At 38.8% G+C, this 20,513-nt stretch overlaps 1 protein-coding gene across 2 annotated transcripts; it reads right to left on the bottom strand.

Moving 5' to 3' along the window:
• Positions 1-1,169: 1,169 nt before the first annotated feature.
• On the bottom strand, positions 1,170-20,011 carry LOC101746507 (gelsolin). Of its 2 annotated transcripts, XM_062670908.1 has the most exons (13): positions 19,820-20,011; positions 14,932-15,043; positions 12,493-12,573; positions 11,334-11,408; positions 10,389-10,581; positions 8,569-8,684; positions 7,427-7,604; positions 6,627-6,727; positions 4,869-4,985; positions 3,408-3,476; positions 2,322-2,384; positions 1,445-1,559; positions 1,170-1,240 (listed from the first exon to the last, which is right to left on the bottom strand). In XM_062670908.1, exons 2-12 carry the CDS (start codon positions 15,040-15,042, stop codon positions 1,458-1,460), a joined length of 1,206 nt encoding a protein of 401 aa, XP_062526892.1. In that variant the 5' UTR covers position 15,043; positions 19,820-20,011; the 3' UTR covers positions 1,170-1,240; positions 1,445-1,457. The 2 variants fall into 2 exon arrangements, with proteins under 2 accessions (XP_062526892.1, XP_021205043.2); XM_021349368.3 differs by having other exon boundaries at positions 1,170-1,559; positions 19,820-19,966.
• Between the last annotated feature and the right edge of the window lie 502 nt (positions 20,012-20,513).

The following is a 20,513-nucleotide window of genomic DNA, read 5'->3' as shown; positions in this document are numbered from 1 at the left end:
GCAACAGTTTCGTGGTAATAATCTATGACGTTGACATAACTAGTGATGTGAAAGGTTATCTTGTATTATCTTGGTTAGTCTGTAAATTAATAGGATCCATTGCGTTTTAAAATTAACGCGCGTGGGGAAGCCGTTTGACTATGCTCCTCCATTTCCTCCTGTCTTCTGCGTAGGGGCTCTTTGTCTTTTTTTTGTTGCTTAAACGGGTGGGCGAGCTCACAGTGTTTGGTGTTAAATGGTCACTGGGGCTTATGGACATCTACAACGTAAATGCGCCACCCACCTTGAGATATAAGTCTCAGTATAGTTACAACGGCTGCCCCATCCTTCAAACCGAAACGCATTACTGCTTCACGGCAGAAATAGGCGGGGTGGTGGTACCTACCCGCGCGGACTCACAAGAGGTTCTACCACCAGTATTAATTTGATCGAACCACCGCATGGGACGTACCCCTTGGCCTCTTTCCTTCCAAGAAGGATAGCCATTATTTAACGTGCAGTTTTGCCCGCGATTTCGTCCGCGTGGAATAGTTCACAAATAATGCTTTATTTTAGAACAAATTTGGTTAGCATAAAAAATGTTATAGTGAGCCAACCTTAACATATAGACATATGCTCTCGCGGACTTTTTTTTAGATCTTTTAAAGGGGACCAATTTTGTCATACATTATTTTAGCGAAACATTAATCGTTTCTGCAGCGCACGCAGCGGAAGTTCTCAAAAGGGAAAAAAACTCCGATTTTGAAACATTCTTTATCGGTGCTCCGCTTGTATTGGTTTTAGCGTAGCCTTCCTCAATAAATGGGCTATCTAATACTGAAAGAATCAGAGAAATCGAACCAGTGGTTCTTGAGATTAGCGCGTTCAAACAAACAAACTGTTCAGCTTTACAATATTAGTGTAGATTAGCGGTATTCACATCAATCTGTGAACTGCAATAACTATTTTACATCTGAGCCGTATAAAATTGCTATAAAATTTACTATAATATAAAGTTACTCAATTCATTTAATTATATCCCAATTGAACACTCTGATAATGAATTCAAATACATTGCATATTATATTTAAATGTTAGCATAAATCGTAGGATTTATAAACTCGAAGCTGGCAACATCGGCATCGCAAGAAGCCATTCAAAATCAAAACAGAAAAAAAAACACAAAAACATTTGCGATATATTTTTATTGAGTTAAAAAATAATTAGAAATGATAATCCTATGGCACTTTTTCTTTGTTTTCTGGAAAATAACGAAAATAAATATTGTAAGTATTTAATATTTAGTATTTAGTGAGTAAAATTGGTACATATTGACTAGTAGGTATTACTATAAATCTTTACTATATATAGCCTTTCAACCATCCATATATATTCGTTTATATCACAAATATAAGTAGTTTAGTTTTAGGTTAGAGCTTTTCCCTTGCGTTCCGGAAGTACGTACGTGCTTTTAGCTTTTAAATGACTCGCGAGTGAGACATTCCGAAGTCTCGCCAGGTGAAGAAGTACTGCTTGAATGCTGCAGGCTCCGTGTTCTGTAGAACTCTGGTCACTTGCACCTGTGGAGGGGTAATAATGTGAGAAGGAATTGGTTTATCTGTCTAGTTGCTGGTGGTAGGACGTCTTATGAGTCCGCACGGATAGATACCACCGTCCTGCTTATTTCTGACGTGAAGCTGTAATGCATTTCGGTTTGAAGGGTGGGGCAACCGTTGTACTGTAAAACTGGGACTTTAGAATTCATATCTCACGGTCGGTGGCCATAATTATAATTGGTGTCCACGGGCTCCAGTAACCACTTAACACCAGTTAGGCCGGAAGCTCGTTAATTGATCTAGGTAAAAACAAAAATTTCGAAAGAAGCTCCAGAAGCTTTCCAGCTCTTTCTGAGAATATATGGAAAATACACGCATCGAGTGTTATATATAACAACTCGCGATATTGTTAGACAATGAAAATCATTAAATTTTCACAGAGCTATATTATTTGATCAATATATGATATTCTCCTAAATGGTAATTTTAATTGAGAGCGGGCAACACTGAGTGGAATCGCATCTGTCATGGCGGGCGGACTGATCCTAATTTTATCATCCTATTTCCTAATTCTATAATTCTATCATCCTAATCCCTGACTGTTTTACTAATTTAACCGTCTGGATAATTAAATCGATCAAAGTCAACACCACAATATTTATATTTCAAGGTTTCTTGAAGTCCAACGCCTACGGATTCCAATCCTGGATAGTCCACGATTTAACAATATTAGACGCCCAAATTGTATTTTTAACAGTTAAATATGGTTAATAATCTTCATCTCACCCACGAAGGATAGTTCTTAGCGTTCAACAATTCCTGAGCTTTCGTCATGGCCTGAGATTTCTCCTGTAAAATATAATATATTAATGTGACACGGAATGTTCTTCAAGCGATGATCCGGAGATAGGATGCGTCAGGACCACGACCAGAGAAGGCGGTCAACTTTGAATGCTTTAACGATAGGTGAAAGAAGATTACAGCAAAGTTATTTAAAGATTAAAATTTGCAATAATGGAACTTTTTTCTGGTGGTAGGACCTCTTGTAGGTCCGCACGGGTAGGTACCACCAACCCGCTTATTTCTGTCGTGAAGCAGCAATGCGTTTCGGTTTGAAGGGTGGCCGTTGTAATTATATTGAGACCTTAGAACTTATATCTCAAGGTGGGTGGCGCATTTACATTGTAAATGCCTATGGGCTCCACTGACCACTTAAAACCGGGTGGGCTGTGAGCTCTTCCACCCATTAAAGAAAAAAAATATTAATGGAGTAAACTTAATTGAAGTTCAATTAAAAACATCGAACTGTTGATGCTGATACCAAACAAAACGGACCTTTAATTACAAAGATAAATGTTGCGTGTTAAGCGGAATGTCATACCTTATAGATATGTGTGGAATTAGACATTGTTTTTTTTAATAATTGGGTGATGTTTGGCGTTTCGGAAACCAGTTACAAGGGTGGGTGAACTTTGACGCTCAGCCGAGAGGTCTGGTCCAGGGTAGCTGCTTCGCGAGAGCATCTACTACCGGATCGGAATCGCGATCCGCTCAGGATCCGGCGAGAAACATTCATGGTCTGATGTATTTCGACGACGATCTGTGCTATGACCGTTGTTAGTAGTAGAATTGCGTCTGAATCCACTGAGTTTCCCGCTGGATCTCCTCGATCTGGTGGTAGATTCTGCGAAGCTCTCGCTAGGGCTAGTGTTAGCAAACTCTTTCAGGTTGATCCTCATGGCGTCACCTATCAGCCAGGATGGAGCAAGAATAGCTCCTCGCGGCAACGAGCAGTGGGTAGGAGAAAAAAAATTTTTTTTTTGAATCCATTAAAAGTGTGCTGCGAAGGTTGAGAATCGCTGGTCGACTTACGTTTGCGGTAGCCTGCTTCCCGATCCAAACGTAAATGTTGCCAGATATGGTGTCCAAAATATACGCGTTCTGTAAGAATAATCGGTGAACTGAGTTGGCTCAAGAAGACTCATAGTTCGGGGCGATGTGAAAAATTAGAATTTCATACGAAACAAAATGAATTATTGAATGAAACAAAAAAAAAATAGTGGAATTTGAGGCAGAAATAGGTAGGGAGAAAGTCGCGGCCTAGAGGATAAGACGGTTGGTGCGTTCGTATCGAGTGATGCAACAGTGTCAAGGTTCGAATCTCGCAAGACAGGTACATGTATTTGTAATGAAATATATCGCCTTTTCGCATTAAAGCCTTCGTCAAACAGAACGCATACTTAGCGCCGCGTACTTAAAGTCGCGCTCTTCAAATTGACTAGATGAGTCTAACGCTCCTTGACGCAACGCATTCGCCAAATCATAGTGCCTTTCTATAGCAGTGTGAAAATTTAAAAGTATTAAGAAATCGAGTGATTCAGATGTGGCATTGTATAAGCATGGGTATTTTCTAACTATTTATATCATTTTTTCGGGCATTATCTAGTATTTTAATACACATTCACTCGGACGCTAAAATAAAATTTGTAAAAAATTACAACGCCTGACGTCAAAGCGTCCTAACGCCGCGACAGAGCGCTGCGTACTTAAAGCGCTGGGGCTCTGTTTGACAGTATGTTACTATATTAGTACAACACATATCGGCGTCAGTTTAGCGCTCTGACGCGCGCTAATTACGCGTTCTGTTTGACGAAGGCTTAAAAGTGTAAAATTTCCAAAAATATTCGAAATTGAGTTAATATGCGGAAAAATTTGGTATCACCAGATTTTTTCTCATAAATACTGTCAAAAAAGTGTAGTTTAGTTTTAGTCTTTTTTTTTGTGGTGTTAGGTTATCTTTGTTTTGACTACTATTAACAAAATTAATTCATAATTTTATCTTACTTTAAAAGACAGATAATGTTACTGGTAAATTTTTTTGGCAAAGATGATTAATATTAAAGATATCACATGTTAAACCTTTAAAACACTCTCCTGTAAAATTAGTAAGTTTTGAGATTATACAGTTTTAATGCGAGATTCTTCTTCTTCAGAATCTTCCTTTAAAAGACAGATAATGTTACTGGTAAAAAAATGTTGCAAAGATGATTAATATTAAAGATATCACATGTTAAACCTTTAAGACACTCTCCTGTAAAATTAGTAAGTTTTGAGATTATACAGTTTTAATGCAAGAAGACGAAATATTTAACTCATGATCACGTATGACTTACACGATGAAGGTATCATAACATCGTGTGATAAAAATTTAACAACCCGCTAAAATTGTAATAATTATGCGTGATTACTACAGGTTACTAGGTTCCAGCAACCTGCCTAATTCTGCCGCGAAAGTCGAATGGCGCGGCATTAATAGGCAAATTGAAGACTCACCTGTGGACTCAAGTTCTCTTGCTTGAAAGGCTTCGATAGTGGCGTCACTTTGATCTTTCCCGTGGCGTCTGACACTTCAGAGAGAATCACGTTGCTAGCTTCATTCCTTTCGAACTCCTGCAGGGTTTGTTAGATAAGAGCGGAGAAGACTTATTGTGAGGCTAGAGTAGGAGCACTTTGCCTATTTCTGCCCCAAAGCAATCGTTCCGGTTTGAGGGGTATTTTTTTTTTGCTTAGATGGGTGGACGAGCTCACAGCCCACCTGGTGTTAAGTGGTTACTGGAGCCCATAGACATCCACAATGTAAATGCGCTACCCACCTTGAGATACAAGTTCTATGGTCTCAAGTATAGTTACAACGGCTGCCCCGCCCTTCAAACCGAAACGCATTACTGCTTCACGGCCGAAATAGGCGGGGCGGTGGTACCAACCCGCGCGGACTCACAAGAGGTCCTACCACCGGTAAAAATGTTTCAATTGAGCTGGTGATATCTAAGTGATGTCTATCACTTCTGTGAGCTTGATACGAGTTTTTTAACGTTCTCGATCGCGTAAAAGTTAACTCAAATTTTTATCGAGTTGCAACAGCGCCCCTAGCGGCAAACGAAGAGAAGCTGCTCCAACTCCATACAAATTTGAGTTAACTTTAACGCGATCGAGAGCGTTACAAAACTCGCACTAAGCACGCCGATAACTGTATCTTAGGAGGTTTCTACTATCCTTTGGTTCGATCCACCGACAGGAACCAGACTGTCTCCATTAATCTCTATCAGTGGTAACCTTAACCCATTTCCCATCTCCATCTCGACATCTCCAAAGCTGGCTCCATTATTGTTGACATTGACAGAAGATCAAACGACCCAACCCGCCACTAATAAATTGGCAAGGACATTTTGGGTGACATTAAAAAAATCTGCATTTCAATCAAATAGTTTGAGAAGCAGTGGACCCAGTGGCTCTCAACTATTTTTTCTATGCCTATTAAATTAATGATTAGTACAATCATTTAACGAAAATGGAAGCCAACTTCAAGAAATTAAAATGAGTACATCATCTTAAGCATGCATCATTAGGGGTAAACCGAAACCACTGGTCGGATCTTGATACGAATTTCTAATGAAAAATAAGCCTGAGGTTACACACATAAAAAATTACAGTCTTACGTATGTATTTTTACACGCTTTATATTAGCTTCACTTGTATGTATGTTTGTATGTTTGTAACTGACTCATTTAGACGCGATTTTGACCCACTTTAAACGGCCAGATTTCATTAAAACTTTGTAGATTTATCGAAGATGGATGAAAAAAATTACGATTGAAAAAATTAAAATTTAACTAAAAAATGAAAAATAAATAATAGTTTCAAAAAACTAAAAAAACACGCTTTATATAAAATTCAACTAAAAATAGAAAATACATTTTCATAAATTTAAATTGAAAATATGTAGTGTAAAAATATATATATTTAATTGTAAAAAAAGCATAGTTATAAATATTTTTCTGACAGATATGAGTAGAAGAATTATTATTTCAATAATATCTTAAAAAGCACCCCACGCTTTTTTTACGATAAAATATTATATCGGGCGGGGTGGCGGTACCTACTCGCGCGGACTCACAAGAGGTCCTACCACCAGTAAATAACTTCCAGTTATCGCGATAGGGAACGATTGGAAAATCCGGATAAAGCGGATTTGATTACGTTGCGGCGATCGGACAAAATGCCAACTATACAAAATTAATGGTCACCACATACCTGGTCGTCTCCGCCGGTGCTCTCATCCGGCACCAGATCCTTAACTCCTGAACCAAGAGCCGTGAAGAATTTCTGAACGTCCACATCGCTCGAGTACTTGTCTGTTCAAGACACCCGAAGAATTAGAGGAGAATGAAATCGTTAATGAGTGGTATTTTATTGCGGTGGCTTACTGGTGGTAGGACCTCTTGTGAGTCCACGCGGGTAGGTTCCACCGCCCTGCCTATTTCTGTTGTGAAGCAGTAATGCGTTTCGGTTTGAAGGGTGGGGCGGCCGTTGTAACTATACTGAGACTTTAGAACTCGTATCTCAAGGTGGGTGGCGCATTTACGTTGTAGATGTCGATGGGCTCCAGTAACTACTTAACACCCCCTGGACTGTGAGTTCGTCCACCCATCTAAGCAATAAAAATAAAATACCATCATAAGATAATAAGACATTTGGCGGATGCCTGGATCTCGCTTAAGAGATACTCAAGATAATCTCTCATACATACAAGTTCCAAGTACCTTACTACCGAATCAAACTAGTAATTACACCCGCTCGGTAGAAGATATTTCTTTTGTCGTTCTACTCTCAAATTATAAAAGAAAAATGTGTCTTCATTCACTTAAAAAATTTCATGCTTTTGAAAACTCTCGGAAATTTAAGCTTTATTGCTTGGCGGTGTCAACATGCCCTTAAGCATGAGGTTGTAAATCTAAATTCTATGGTAAAACTTTTCCCCCCGTTCCTCAAACCGGCTTAAAATTCCCTCAGTCTCGTCAAGTTACCCCCGGCTCTGCACAAGTTCTGCTTACCCACAATATCGACTCTTCCGCGTCCGTGATGATCCTGATCCCGTACTTGATTGGCGAACGAAATCGCTTTAAGCTTCTCAACGTTTTTAGCTTTCTCGCCGACAAAGACATAGATGTCGTTGTCTAGATCAAGAACGAAGACGTCGCCTTTGTTCATCGAAGCTATCTGCGGATCGACCTGGAAAAGGCAAGAGAGCATGTATCTGAAGCAATGGAAAAAAGACAGTGAAGAGCTCTTGATATAATAATTAATAATTGGGAACAAATCACGCAAGATCATTCGGCCTCAATTTAAGATTCCTTGCGTTAAAGGAACCGGTGACTGACAAACATACATAAATACGTTTAAATATTGTAACGCCGGTAAGAGTAACGCCATCTGTCGCCGAATAGTCGAACGAATAATGGAGAATCTAGTAACACCTAGAACGCTCGAGAAGTACAACGCCATCTATTGTCATTGTATATGTGTGGAATATTCTCGATAATTCTACGGATGTGGTATCGGTTATAAAAGCGTTGCAGATATGGCACGCAATCGGAACTACTCGAAGCGAAACAGCGAACCGATCACCTGAAGCGAAGCGGAAAAAGCGAATTGAGAATTTTAAAGTGCTTGTGAAGTGTTTTAAGTGTTCTAAGTGTTGAATACAGTTTTTAGTTGTACTTTGGTGGAACATTTATTTATCCAGAACCCTAGCGCGTAACAATAGGTATATATAAGGTCGGCGCAACGTTACCATTTAGATAACTAAGATTAGTTAATGTTAACTGTTTCTTTAATGTTAATATTGTTGGTTAACTATTATAATAATAATAATAATAATAATGTTTTTATTGCAAGTAACCATGACTCATATAAATTGTTAATAAGACTTAGACCTATGTTAGTAGTTATATTTACATCACAATGAATTACTGTCGTAACATCCCATGGGAGATGACACCACAGCGACCCATGTATACACAGTCCAGCCTGCTTGCGATCATGCTCAGGATACTGTTGGAGCTGGCCCTCACTCTGCTTACCAGAGATGCACACCTCTTACGCATGGTAGTGTAAAAACAATCTATGACCATGTCACTTACCACTACACCAGACGGCCGTTTGCCTTAACAACAATTGAAGAAGAAGGACTTACTTGTCTAACGCGGACATCTCGCTTCCCCTTGACCTGGAACATTCGTTTCTGGGCTCCCGCGTTCGTGACGACGTGGTTAAAACCGGACGGATTCCCTCCCTCCAAATAGTTCAAGGCTGGTGGATGATAGGAACGGTTTAGTGAAGGTATCGCTCTAGAATCTTGCTACTGGTGTAGGGCCTGTTGTGAGTCCACACGGGTAGGTACCATCACCCCGTCTATTTCTGCCGTGAAGCAGTGATGCGTTTCGGTTTGAAGGGTGGGGCAGCCGTTGTAACTATGCTGAAACCTTATTATATCTCAAGGTGGGTGGCGGATTTACGTTATAGATTTCTATGGGCTTCAGTAACCACTTAACACCAGGTGGGCTGTCAGCTCGTCCACCCATTTAAGAAACAAAAAAAAAACAAAAAGAAATCTAGAATAACACTGCTTGATGTTTACAAGTGTCTCAAAGCGACTGAGAGATTCATTGGTTCATGGACAGCAGCGTTATCCGAGTATTACACCAGCGTACAGCGTTCGCCAATCGTCATTTACTGGTGTGAGGATGTGCTGTGCCTGCCTAGCTCGGTACCACCAAGCTGACTAATTCTGTCGCGAAGTATTAACGCTTTCCAGTTTAAAGGGTGGGGCAGCCGTTGCAGATGGGCTTTTGAGATACCCACCCCAGTATTCAAAATGATTATTTACAAAAACAAGCATGACGAAAAACAACAACACAGACAAATTTACAAATACAATATCTAACTCAGATCGTATAATCGATTGCCTCTTGAAAGGAAGACTGTAATTATTATAACAACGACAATTAAGATCATTCACGTATTGTTCTCGAATTACGTAAATACTCTCTCAATTGGCTCTCAAGGTGCAATCGAATTGTTGGCCGACCGAGTGATCGTTGTTGCCCGTGGACATCATCAGAACTGAGGACATTAACGTTGATAACGAATCTCGTTTTCAAAGTCGGATGTTTCAATACGTGGTTATATATTGAAAAGCGCTTTGAATGATTCACTGGTCTTTTCAGAGACTGGCTTCTATGAAGATGATAGGACAATCCATTTTATTATTGCTTAAACGTGTGAACGAGCCCATAGACGTCTACAACATAAATACCGCCAACCATCTTGAGACATGAGTTCTAATTCTCAGTTTTACAGTACAACGTCTGCTTCGCCCTTCGAACCCAAACGTTTTAGCGTTTCGCCCAGAAATAAGCAGCTTGGTAGGACCTTACAAAGTCTCACAAGACGTCCTACCACTGTTACCGAATAATAGCAAATTGTAATCACTGGACGTTTGATTCTCATTACACAATGCTATTCCTTCATCGTGGAAGATATTCGAGAGCTTGTTTCAGTACATGCCTGAAGAATTCGAACACCGGCACAGACATATCGCTCGCCGAGCGATCACCATGACCACACCAGGACTTAACATAGGTCGTTAGGGCCAGTTTGACGCGGCAATATCTAGACCTTTAGGGGCAGTTTTACGCTGCAGTATTTAGACCTTTATGGGCGGTATTACACATCAGAATCCATGTCTTTAGGGGCAGCTTAGCGCGGTAGTATCTAAATCTTTAAGAGCAGTTTTACACGGCAGAATCCAGGCCTTTTGAAGCAGTTTTGCGCGGCAGAATCCACAAATTTAAGGACAGTTGTACGCGACAGTATCTCGACCTTTAAGGGCAGTTTTGTGCGGTAGTATCTATAACTTTAGGGGCAGTTTTGCACTGCAGTTTCTGGGATTTTAGGGACGTTTTGTGCAGCGGGAATATAGTAGAAAACGTTGTTCTCGATATATGTACTTACGTGTCTGGAAATATGATAGGAACAAAGCGCTTTCGTGACCCATGGTCTCTCGGTGCTGGACCGCGGCGCCCCCGAACTTGTCGTCCAGGCCGACGGTGAGGATGGCGGCGGCTCCTGATTCGTCTTGCGTCGACTCCCGACCGATCCAGTAGTGGATGTCCCATGACAGATTGTTGCGATTGTCCGAGGTCGTCTGAAAGACGTGTTTTGACTCATGGTTAATTTACAGCAGAGTCAGAGGCGCTGGCTACTAATGAGGGCCCCCTTCGACCCTCGTTTGAAGAATGACGTGTTATAGTGGGAAAACACCGTGGAGCGGTTCACACGAGAGCCGGATGGTTCGTGACAGAATTAACCTTTGGACTGGAGATGAATGATCTACGCAAATTTCCAGAGTTCTGTCGAGAATTTGAAACATATAGCTGTCTCTGGTCTCGCGAAAGGGCGGAAAAGAGACAGCTGCAGATCAGACGGAAACGAATAGTGTCACCTGGATTTTGTTCAAGACCGACCCTTCATTATGTTCCTACATAATATACTAATAAAAAAAACATTCAATATCAATGAATTGTCATCAATATAGTCCATATCTATTAAATATGCATCAATAAGGATAACTTCGTATCCCTGTGCCACGAAATGATATAATAAAAAAATTACCTTAACAAAGAAGAAAAATAGAAGTAAGAAAAAAAAACCAATTTTGTTTATGTACATAATGGCTGTTTTCCTTAATTCTATCTAGGTCAAAAGTCATTAAAAACATTACTCGGTATAACCAGTATAAATTTATCAAAATTAAGATTAACAATATATCTAAGAGAATCGAGATTTACTTTTTAGGCTAGATATGGAACATTATAATGAACAGTTCGATTAAAGGCGGCACGAAAATGAAAAAAGGTTGGGAGGCACTGGTCCCAAATAAATAAATAATTTAATTACCCGTAAAATGATGTATGAATCTCCTTTGTAGAATTTTCCTATGTCCTTCTGAGCAACGGGTATTGGTTCGAAGTTCTATAACAAGAATATTTATTAATCTAAAATTAAAACGTGCATATTCTTAAATGTAAAAAAATATATTTAGAAAACGCAAATATAATTAAAAAATCTATCAAAATATTCAAAATGGCGCCCTCTCGCTACGGGCGTAGGTCGTTGACCTCTGATGTGCTTGAAGAATTGAATACGGAAATATTTCATAAGGAAATGTTACCTACTTTTTTTAAGATAAATAAGCAATTTATTGTAACTAGTATTCAAGTAGCTATCGGAATTCGACCATAATCACCGGTGGTTTAAGGTTGTTTTTAGTTTCGTAAATGACATTTTGAATAAACAGTCCTAGAATGTTGTCAACAATAAAATGAGCTCTTATCTCAATGTTGGTGGCGACATTTACATTTGTTGATGTCTACAGGCTTCAGTAGCCGCTTAAGGCCAGGTGTGCCGCGAGCATGCTCATCCGTCTAAGCAATGTCAAATTTTAATTGCCTATTTCACATACATATTTAAACATATTCAATACATTATATACATTCATACATATTTTTAGATTTAATTACAATTATCTATATATTAATTAATACGTGAAGCAAAAACTTTGTACCCCTTTTACGAAAATTGCCCGGACTGAGGAGAGTGTGAAATTTCTCACACAAAGAGAATATTGAGAAGGAGTGCAGAATGCTATTTATTTTTTAATTATGCATAAAAAATACATTAAATCAATTAAAAAAACTTTACACAAACTACCATGTATTTGACATAACACACACACACACACATATAATATATATCTATATACTGTGTTCATTGTCAAACTTTTGTTATTGTTTAAAGTCCGTGTTCAAATTGAGAATAGATTGAGAGAGATATTTGTCTATAGTGTAGTCTTGATGATATCTGTGATTTTCTATAAACTATAGTAGTCTTTGTTATTAGAACTTTAATAATGTTTAAGGTTATAATTTAAATTAATAATTATGGTCGGATTTCGACCCCTGGGCGACCTCTAGTTAAACTAAAACGCGCTAATCCCCACAAATGACGTCACACGCAACGAAGCTACATTCGATTGAGTTTTGTTATTAAGAATTACCTGTATTCTCCATATTTGCACACCGGCTGTTCTGCCGACATTGGCAAAAGCCGGGTGGACCTTAGCTTTGTCACGGGCGTTCTAGAAAAAAAAAACTTATTTTAATTAAAATATTTCACTATGTCAGTCTATTAATCAACGGCCATCTAGTGTAGTGGTGACATGGTAACTACACAAGAGGGTCGCGGGTTTGAATCCCGCTTAAAGAAGATATTTGTGTGATAAATATAAAATATCTTTTCCAGGGTTATGGATGTATATTATACCTAGTCAGGTCATAAATTCTGTCACATGTTTAATGTAAAATAATTGAAACAAGTTTATTCATTATGTAACCATTCATATACCAAAATGAACTTAACAAAACATAGATTCTTATGACACTAAAGTTTATTCAAAATGACCTCCGAGATTTTGAATACAGGCCTTCAATCTGCGCGGCCAGTCGTCTATCGCAGCACGAACGAGGTCCATGTCAATATCGGCGGCTGCCTTAATCAAGGATGTCTTGAGTGACTCCAAATTGGGATGAGGCTTTGAGCACGCCTTTTCCTCCAAGTGTTGCCATATCTTGTAATCTAACGGATTCAAATCTGGACTGGAGGAGGGCCAGTCTTCGTGCCGGATGAAGTCGATTTCACGCGCCGCCAGCCAGTCTTGTGTGCTCTTCGCTCTATGAGCTGGCGCCGAATCTTGTTGGAATACCCAGTGCCTGTTATTGAACATGGTATGAGAAACAGGTTCCACAAGGTTCGTCAAGACTGTATTTTGATACACACCTGCATTTGTTTTTACACCTTTCTCACAAAAATGTACCTCTGTTGAGCCCCAATAAGAAACTCCCAACCATACCATGAGCGAGGATGGAAAATGACCTCGTTGGACACGCGGAATACGGTTGCTCGCTTCTTCACTACTGTGTGCGTACACCTTATCATTTTGTTTGTTGTAGCTTTTTTTTGTAGTTTGTAGTAAAAAAATTTTTATCCGAAAAAAGAATTTCCCGATATTTTTTTCCCGCGTACCGCTTCAACAAAGCGCGGCATCTCTTCAGTCTCAGGTCCATTAGACGAGCATTCAAACGATGTCCTGTTTTTCTTCGATATGCCCGAAGCCCTAAGTCTTCATTTCCTTTTCACCGTGGTTCTGCTTAACCCCATCTGAAGGGCCAACAGTTTCTGCTTACGTTTGGGATTTCTTTGAATTCGCGCCTTCACAGCTTTTATCACTGCTGGAGTCCTAACAGACCGAGGGCGACCACTTCTTGACCTGTCATCTACACTAGAGTCTTCATTGTATCGTTTGATGGTACGATAAACGAATCTTTTGGTTATATTCAAATTTTTCAGAATGTTAAAAATTTGAATTGGCGCGTAACCGCAACGATGCAACGCAATAACTGCAACACGGTCTTCTTTAAGCGTCCACTCCATATTTAAAAATGAGTGAAATTCTAAAAGTATACATTTTTATTTTCATGAACAATTCTACATTCGAATTCAATAAACTTTTTTGTGGCCAGCATTCTAAAAGAAAAGTTTTTATTGTGTGACAATACTTATGACCTGACTAGGTATATATGTATGTATATAATAAAAATCTTACATTTATTTCCGTTATCCGGTACCTGTAACACAAGTTCTTTACGAACTTATCACGGGACCAGTTAACGTGGCGTGATTGTTAGTAAATATTTATTTATAAGCCATCTCATATCTTAAGGAGGGCAGCTTTGTCGATACGATTCCTTATGGACTTCTATAATCACTTAGCATTAGTAGCCTAAGGACCTGACCGGTAGCTGAGCAGTTGAACCTGAGAGAATGACCAACACTGGCCCTAGCAAGAGCAGTGCTTCGATGAACCTCCCACCGGAATCGCGACCCACTGAAAAGATCGGGCGAGAAACTCTATGGGTTAAGTCTGTGGTCAACATGTTCTGTGGTCGTATTTTTTATTTATTTTTTTATTTTTATTGCTTAGACGTGTGGACGAGCTCACAGCCCACCTAGTGTTAAGTGGTTACTGGAGCCCATAGACATCTACAACGTAAATGCGCCACACACCTTGAGATATAGTTCTAAGGTCTCAGTATAGTCACAACGGCTGCCCCACCCTTCAAACCGAAACGCATTACTGCTTCACGGCAGAAATAGGCGGGGCGGTGGTACCTACCCGTGCGGACTCACAAGAGGTCCTATCACCAGTAATTACGCAAATTATAATTTTGCGGGTTAAACTTTTATTGCACGATGTTATTCCTTCACCGTGGAAGTAAATCGTGAACATTTGTTGAGTACGTATTTCATTAGAAAAATTGGTACCCGCCAGCGAGATTCGAACACCGGTGCATCGCTCGATACGAATGCACCGGACGTCTTATCCTTTAGGCCACGACGACTTCGTATTATAGTTTACTATACTTTAATCTGGACCCACTTTATCTGACAGCGATGTGATCGGCCCGCTTATCTCCTGAGGCTTGGTCGCCGTCCGTGCCCAGACGGATCCCAGCAAAACAAAAAGGAGACACGAAAAAATGATCTTCATCCTGCAAATAATATCTGATTTTAACATCTTAGTTTTTCGCTATACATAATAATAATAATAACAAAGCCTTTTTATTTCCAGTAAATTTACATATCTTAAAATCTATGTACGTGTTAGTTTTTTATTACTAACTGATCCGGCAGACTTTTGTATAAAATAAACTTAAAACAAACAAAAGGAATCCGTCCGACGGGGGACACATCAAAGGAAAAGCATAATTGTTATTTTTATTTAATTCCGAGCATTTTCATATTTATCGACCTTTTAAACCTTCTCTGGACTTCCACGAATAATTCAAGACCAAAATTAGCCAAATCGGTCCAGCCGTTCTTGAGTTTTAGCGAGACTAACGAACAGCAATTCATTTTTATGTATATAGAAGATAGAAGATTTGATTTTAATATGATTTTTAATATAGTTTTTATCACTTACTTAATATAATTAGTAATTATGTTTACTTAATATTATATAGGTATGTCTCCTTAATATTATGTGGTTATTTAATTTACCGGAACCCCACGCTGTACATAATAACTCGTTTAAATATATTTTATATATTTATTATATTATTATTTGTGGTCATGGGTTAACAAAGATGGTGCTTATTATTAATATAATTATGTATCACTTTGTCCTGCTATTAAAGCGTACAAATATTAGGTTTAAGTATAATCTATATTACATAAAAACATTAATCTTAAATTATAATTACTAGAGGCCCACAGTAGTCGAAATCCGACTATGATTAATTGGAATTGTAAGTTTGTACACTATTATGATTGTATTTTATACTTCTATAATCACAAATTTCGCTAAGACTACACTATAAAAAATATTAAAAAAGACAAACAATATTTAATCTATTCTCAATTTGACCACAGACGTCAAGAACAAAAGTTTGACAATAAATAGTATGCATGCGTGTGTGCGTCAAATACATGGTATGTAGTGTGTGTAATGTTTTCTTTTTTGATTTAATGTATCTTTTATGCATTATTTTAAAAAAATATTAGCCTTGTGCACTTCTTCTCTATATTCTCTATAAGTGTGGAAAATTTCATACTCCTTCGTCCGCGCAATTTTCGTAAAAAGGGATACAAAGTTTTTGCTTCACGTATTAATATATAGATTTAACTCTATTCTATTATACTTTATCACCTAAATTATCTAATGTCATCGTCTACATATTCTGATCGCTACGAATACCGTTTACGTGGTCGCATAGACGATACCACTGTAACTGTATATTAACTGTATATTTCTATAAATAAAATTAAACTGGAAATTAAATTAATTATGATTATATCGTGTAACAAAAAAAATATATTAATGCAATTCTTTATTGGTTATTTTCCCCTACCTATGCTGATAGCCTCGAGAGGCTATTTCAGCTTCACCCTAACGCGTAGATGAACTCACGGGGCTAAAGCGGGGTGTGTTGTTAACACTGGCCCTAGCAAGAACAGTGCTTCGCTGAATCTACCACCGGATCGGAAACGCGATCCGGTGAGAAACTCAGTGAGGCTGTGCCTGTGGGTTAATTTACTCGTCGAGCCCTTCGTCGCAAGCGACGGGTTCGGCGAGGACGGTGACCGGTGCTTGAGGTATGATACCTTATTTTTTAGCATGCGAAGACTTTTATCTCGCAAACGCATATTACTCTAACTCGTTTATTTCTCAACTAAACACCTTTAAGAGCAGAAGACGCCATTAACACAGTGATGTCCATAGGCAACAGTAACGTAATGACCTTTTCCTGGATCACTGTGCTTAGTGAGAGTGTTTTAACGATGCCTATCACTTAAAAGCTAACTCAATTTGGATGGAGCTTTTTTTTATTTTATTTTTTATTCTATTGCTTAGATGGGTGGACGAACTCTGGTTACCGAAGACCATAGACATCTACAACGCAAATGCCGCCACCCATCTTGAGATATGAGTTCTTAGGCCTCAGTATAGTTACAACGGCCACTGAGAAAATCCGACAAGAAACTCTGTGGGTTAAGTCTGTGATCACCGTCCCCGCAAATCGCGTCCAAATTGTGCTTTTTATTGCATAGACGGGTGGGCGAGCTCACAGCCCACCTGGTGTTAAGTGGTTACTGGAGCCCGTAGACATCTATAACGTAAATGCCGCTACCTACCTAGACATATAAGTTCTAAGGTCTCAATATAGTTACAACGGCTGCCCCGCCCTTCAAACCGAAACGCATTACTGCTTCACGGCAGAAATAGGCAGGGCGGTTGTACCTACCCGTGCGGACTCACAAGACGTCCTACCACCAGTTGGAACAGCTTCCCTACGTTTGCCGCTAGGGACGCTGTTCCATACAAATTCGAGTTAACTTTTACGTTATCGAGAAGGCTAAAGAACTCGCATTAAGCACACAGGAAAACATCAAAAGCCGACATAATTGTAACATTAGTTGCATAGCTATGAATCAGACATTCGTTCGGACCGTATTCACACGAGGAAACAAATATATGAGAAGCAAGGATTTTGTTTAGTCACTAACCGTGTGGTTAGCTAAGCGGAAATAAGCTATAAAGCCGTCTTGGCCTAATGGATAAGACGTCAGGTGTGTTTATATCTAGCGACGCGATTTTGCCCGAATTCTAATCCCGCAATTTTACTGGTGGTAGGACCTCTTGTGAGTCCGCGCGGGTAGGTACCACCACCGTGCCTATTTCTGCCGTTAACCAGAAATACGTTTCGGTTTGAAGGGTGGGGTAGCCGTTGTAACTCTACTGAGACCTTAGAACTCATGTCTCAAGGTGGGTGGCGCATTTACGTTGTAGATGTCTATGGGCTCTAGTGACCACTTAACACCAAGTTGGCTGTGAGCTCGTCCACTAATCTACGCAAAAAAAAAAAATTAGCACTCTTTGGCCGCGATCGATGGAGATTTGCTAATTATCATTGGGTTGAATCACATAGGTAGGTTACACCGCACTACATTCGCTACGAACCAGTCGTGTCTTAGTTGTCTTAATTCAAAGTATGGAATAACCGTTAGAATCAGGACTGGTTTTTTTTGGAACCTGTGGTAGAGTTAACATTGTTATCAGGGACGTCTTAAGCTAGGATGGGGCCCTTGGGCACACAAGAATCGAGGCCTATTGGAAAGTAAAAAAAGCGAATTATAATAACATTTTTTTACTGAGTATGACCATTTATTATGGGTAATCAAATACAGTATGATATAATATGTCATTAATGATATTAGAATGCTGCTGGTTTTTTGGTTAGGATTTCGATAACGGTTTCTTTCGGGATTTCTGTTGAGCAAAATCTTCTATTATAGGTATAGTATATGCCTTGTAAATTCCTAGTAAACTTCTGATTACTGATTTGTGAAAAAAGTGTAATGTGCCCGACAAAAATGTTTTGAGAATAAATGTGTGAGAGAAGTTGTCGGTCTTTCGGGGCCCCTTGAGAATGGGGGCCCTGGGCACGGGCCTCGTGTGCCCATATGGTAAAGACGGTATTGATTGCTATTAATGTTTTGACATTCAACAAGTGTGTTATACTGACATCGAAGTTAAAATAAATGATTTTGAATTTGAATTTGAATACAGTTGAGAGATACGGTGGCCGCGTCGATGATGTCTATGGACTCCAGCAAATGTTCCTCGTGTACCGTGAACTACATGAAGCAAAAACGCAAAATGTCGATCATACTAAACTATAAAAAAAATGTAGATGAAGAATAGAAAAACATTTGAAAGATAATTTACACATTAAAATTTATTTAAAAATACTTAGGTATATAATGATTACTTTGTATTTACTTTTGTACCTACATTTAATTTGTTTCAAGAATTAAACTTATTGAGTGAGTTATTCATCATTCACTGTTTTAAAATGTTTATGTTTGAACATACATAACGATGGGTGAAAGGTTATTTGATATAAGCGACATTTTAGAGAGAGAGAGTGAGAGAGAGAGAGGGAGAGAGAGAGAGAGAGAGAGAGAGAGGGAGAGATAGAGAGAGAGAGAGAGATAATATACATTAGTGCACACAAAAAGACAATTTACATTATAGTCAGCCCATTTATTGAGGAAGGCTATAGGCTATATAACATCACGCTAAGACCAATACAAGTGGAGCACCAATAAAGAATGTTTCCAAATATTTTCACTTTCTACGTAAATGAAGTGGGGGTAAAATTTAGCGTTACGCCAAAGTAACTATTTCACGCGGACAAAGTCGCGGGCAAAAGCTAGTAATTGATATAATTAACAATGGATTCGCATGTCTCATTAACTTATTTAATAAGAAAACTATCATCAATATATTATATGTTTATTTTTTCACATACGTCACCTTAAACAAGAGATTTCTTGAGAATCTAAGCGACGTTTTTTTGTTACATAAATAAATAATAAAAAACAACAACATTGGTATTGTAACCTCGAACCAGATTACATATAAGCGATAGATTTCGATTGATTTCATTAATAAATAAATAAAACCTTCGAATATTTATTATCATCAATCAAACACAGCATCGAAGTTGTGAGATTTTAAACTTGAAAACAACTAGCCAGAGATTGCGAAACTCGCTCGGGAACACGATTAAAAAGCGCCTTAGTTAGATAATTAAGCGAGATAAATAAAGTCTGAGTTAGACAACAACTTAAACAATACGCCTTTCTTATTAAAGAATAACTTACACATGTTACGGGGAACACGTTCGCGGGAAAAAATCCGCCATAGATCACGTATGATCGATTAAACTTTGAATTAAACAAAATATCACAAGCTAACTTACCTTAAACACGTCTACACGCAGCCACGACTTAAACTCGACTGAATTACTGAATCAAACGGAACTAAACACGCAATTCATTACATTAAATCACGCTATATTTATATAACTAGAGTTGATATATCAAGACTAGTTGGAGATCCAGTGTTTGTTTGCCTATTAATGTCTACGTGTTAGGAAAATTTAGTTTTTGTAGTGATAACTTCTTATGGGAGGGTAAATCGCTTCGTTACGTAACGCGTTACGTTACGGCGCCAGTCTGTCTGGCGTCCCTTTCTCTCTTGCACACGGCAGCGGTACTGAGAGGGTATGTGACTCCTAAGTATTTATATACCTATCTTTTTCGATTTATGTAACAATTTTCCTTACATTATCATATTAAAATACATTAAATTTAAGTAATAAACTAAGCTTTTTTTATTGCTTAGATGGGTGGACGAGCTCACAGCCACCCACCTTGAGATATAAGTTCTAAGGTCTCAGTATAGTTACAAAGGCTGCCCCACCCTTCAAACCGAAACGCATTACTGCTTCACGGCCGAAATAGGCGGGGCGGTGATACCTACCCGCGCGGACTCACAAGACGTTCTACCACCAATAATTACGCAAATTATAATTATGCGGGTTTGATTTTTATGACACGATGTTATTCCTTCACCGTGGATGTCAATCGTGAACATTTCTTAAGTACGTATTT

The sequence above is a fragment of the Bombyx mori genome, chromosome 11 (assembly GCF_030269925.1).
Source record: "Bombyx mori chromosome 11, ASM3026992v2".
NCBI classification, from domain to species: Eukaryota; Metazoa; Arthropoda; class Insecta; order Lepidoptera; family Bombycidae; genus Bombyx; species Bombyx mori.
This window is presented reverse-complemented; position numbering and strand designations above follow the sequence as displayed.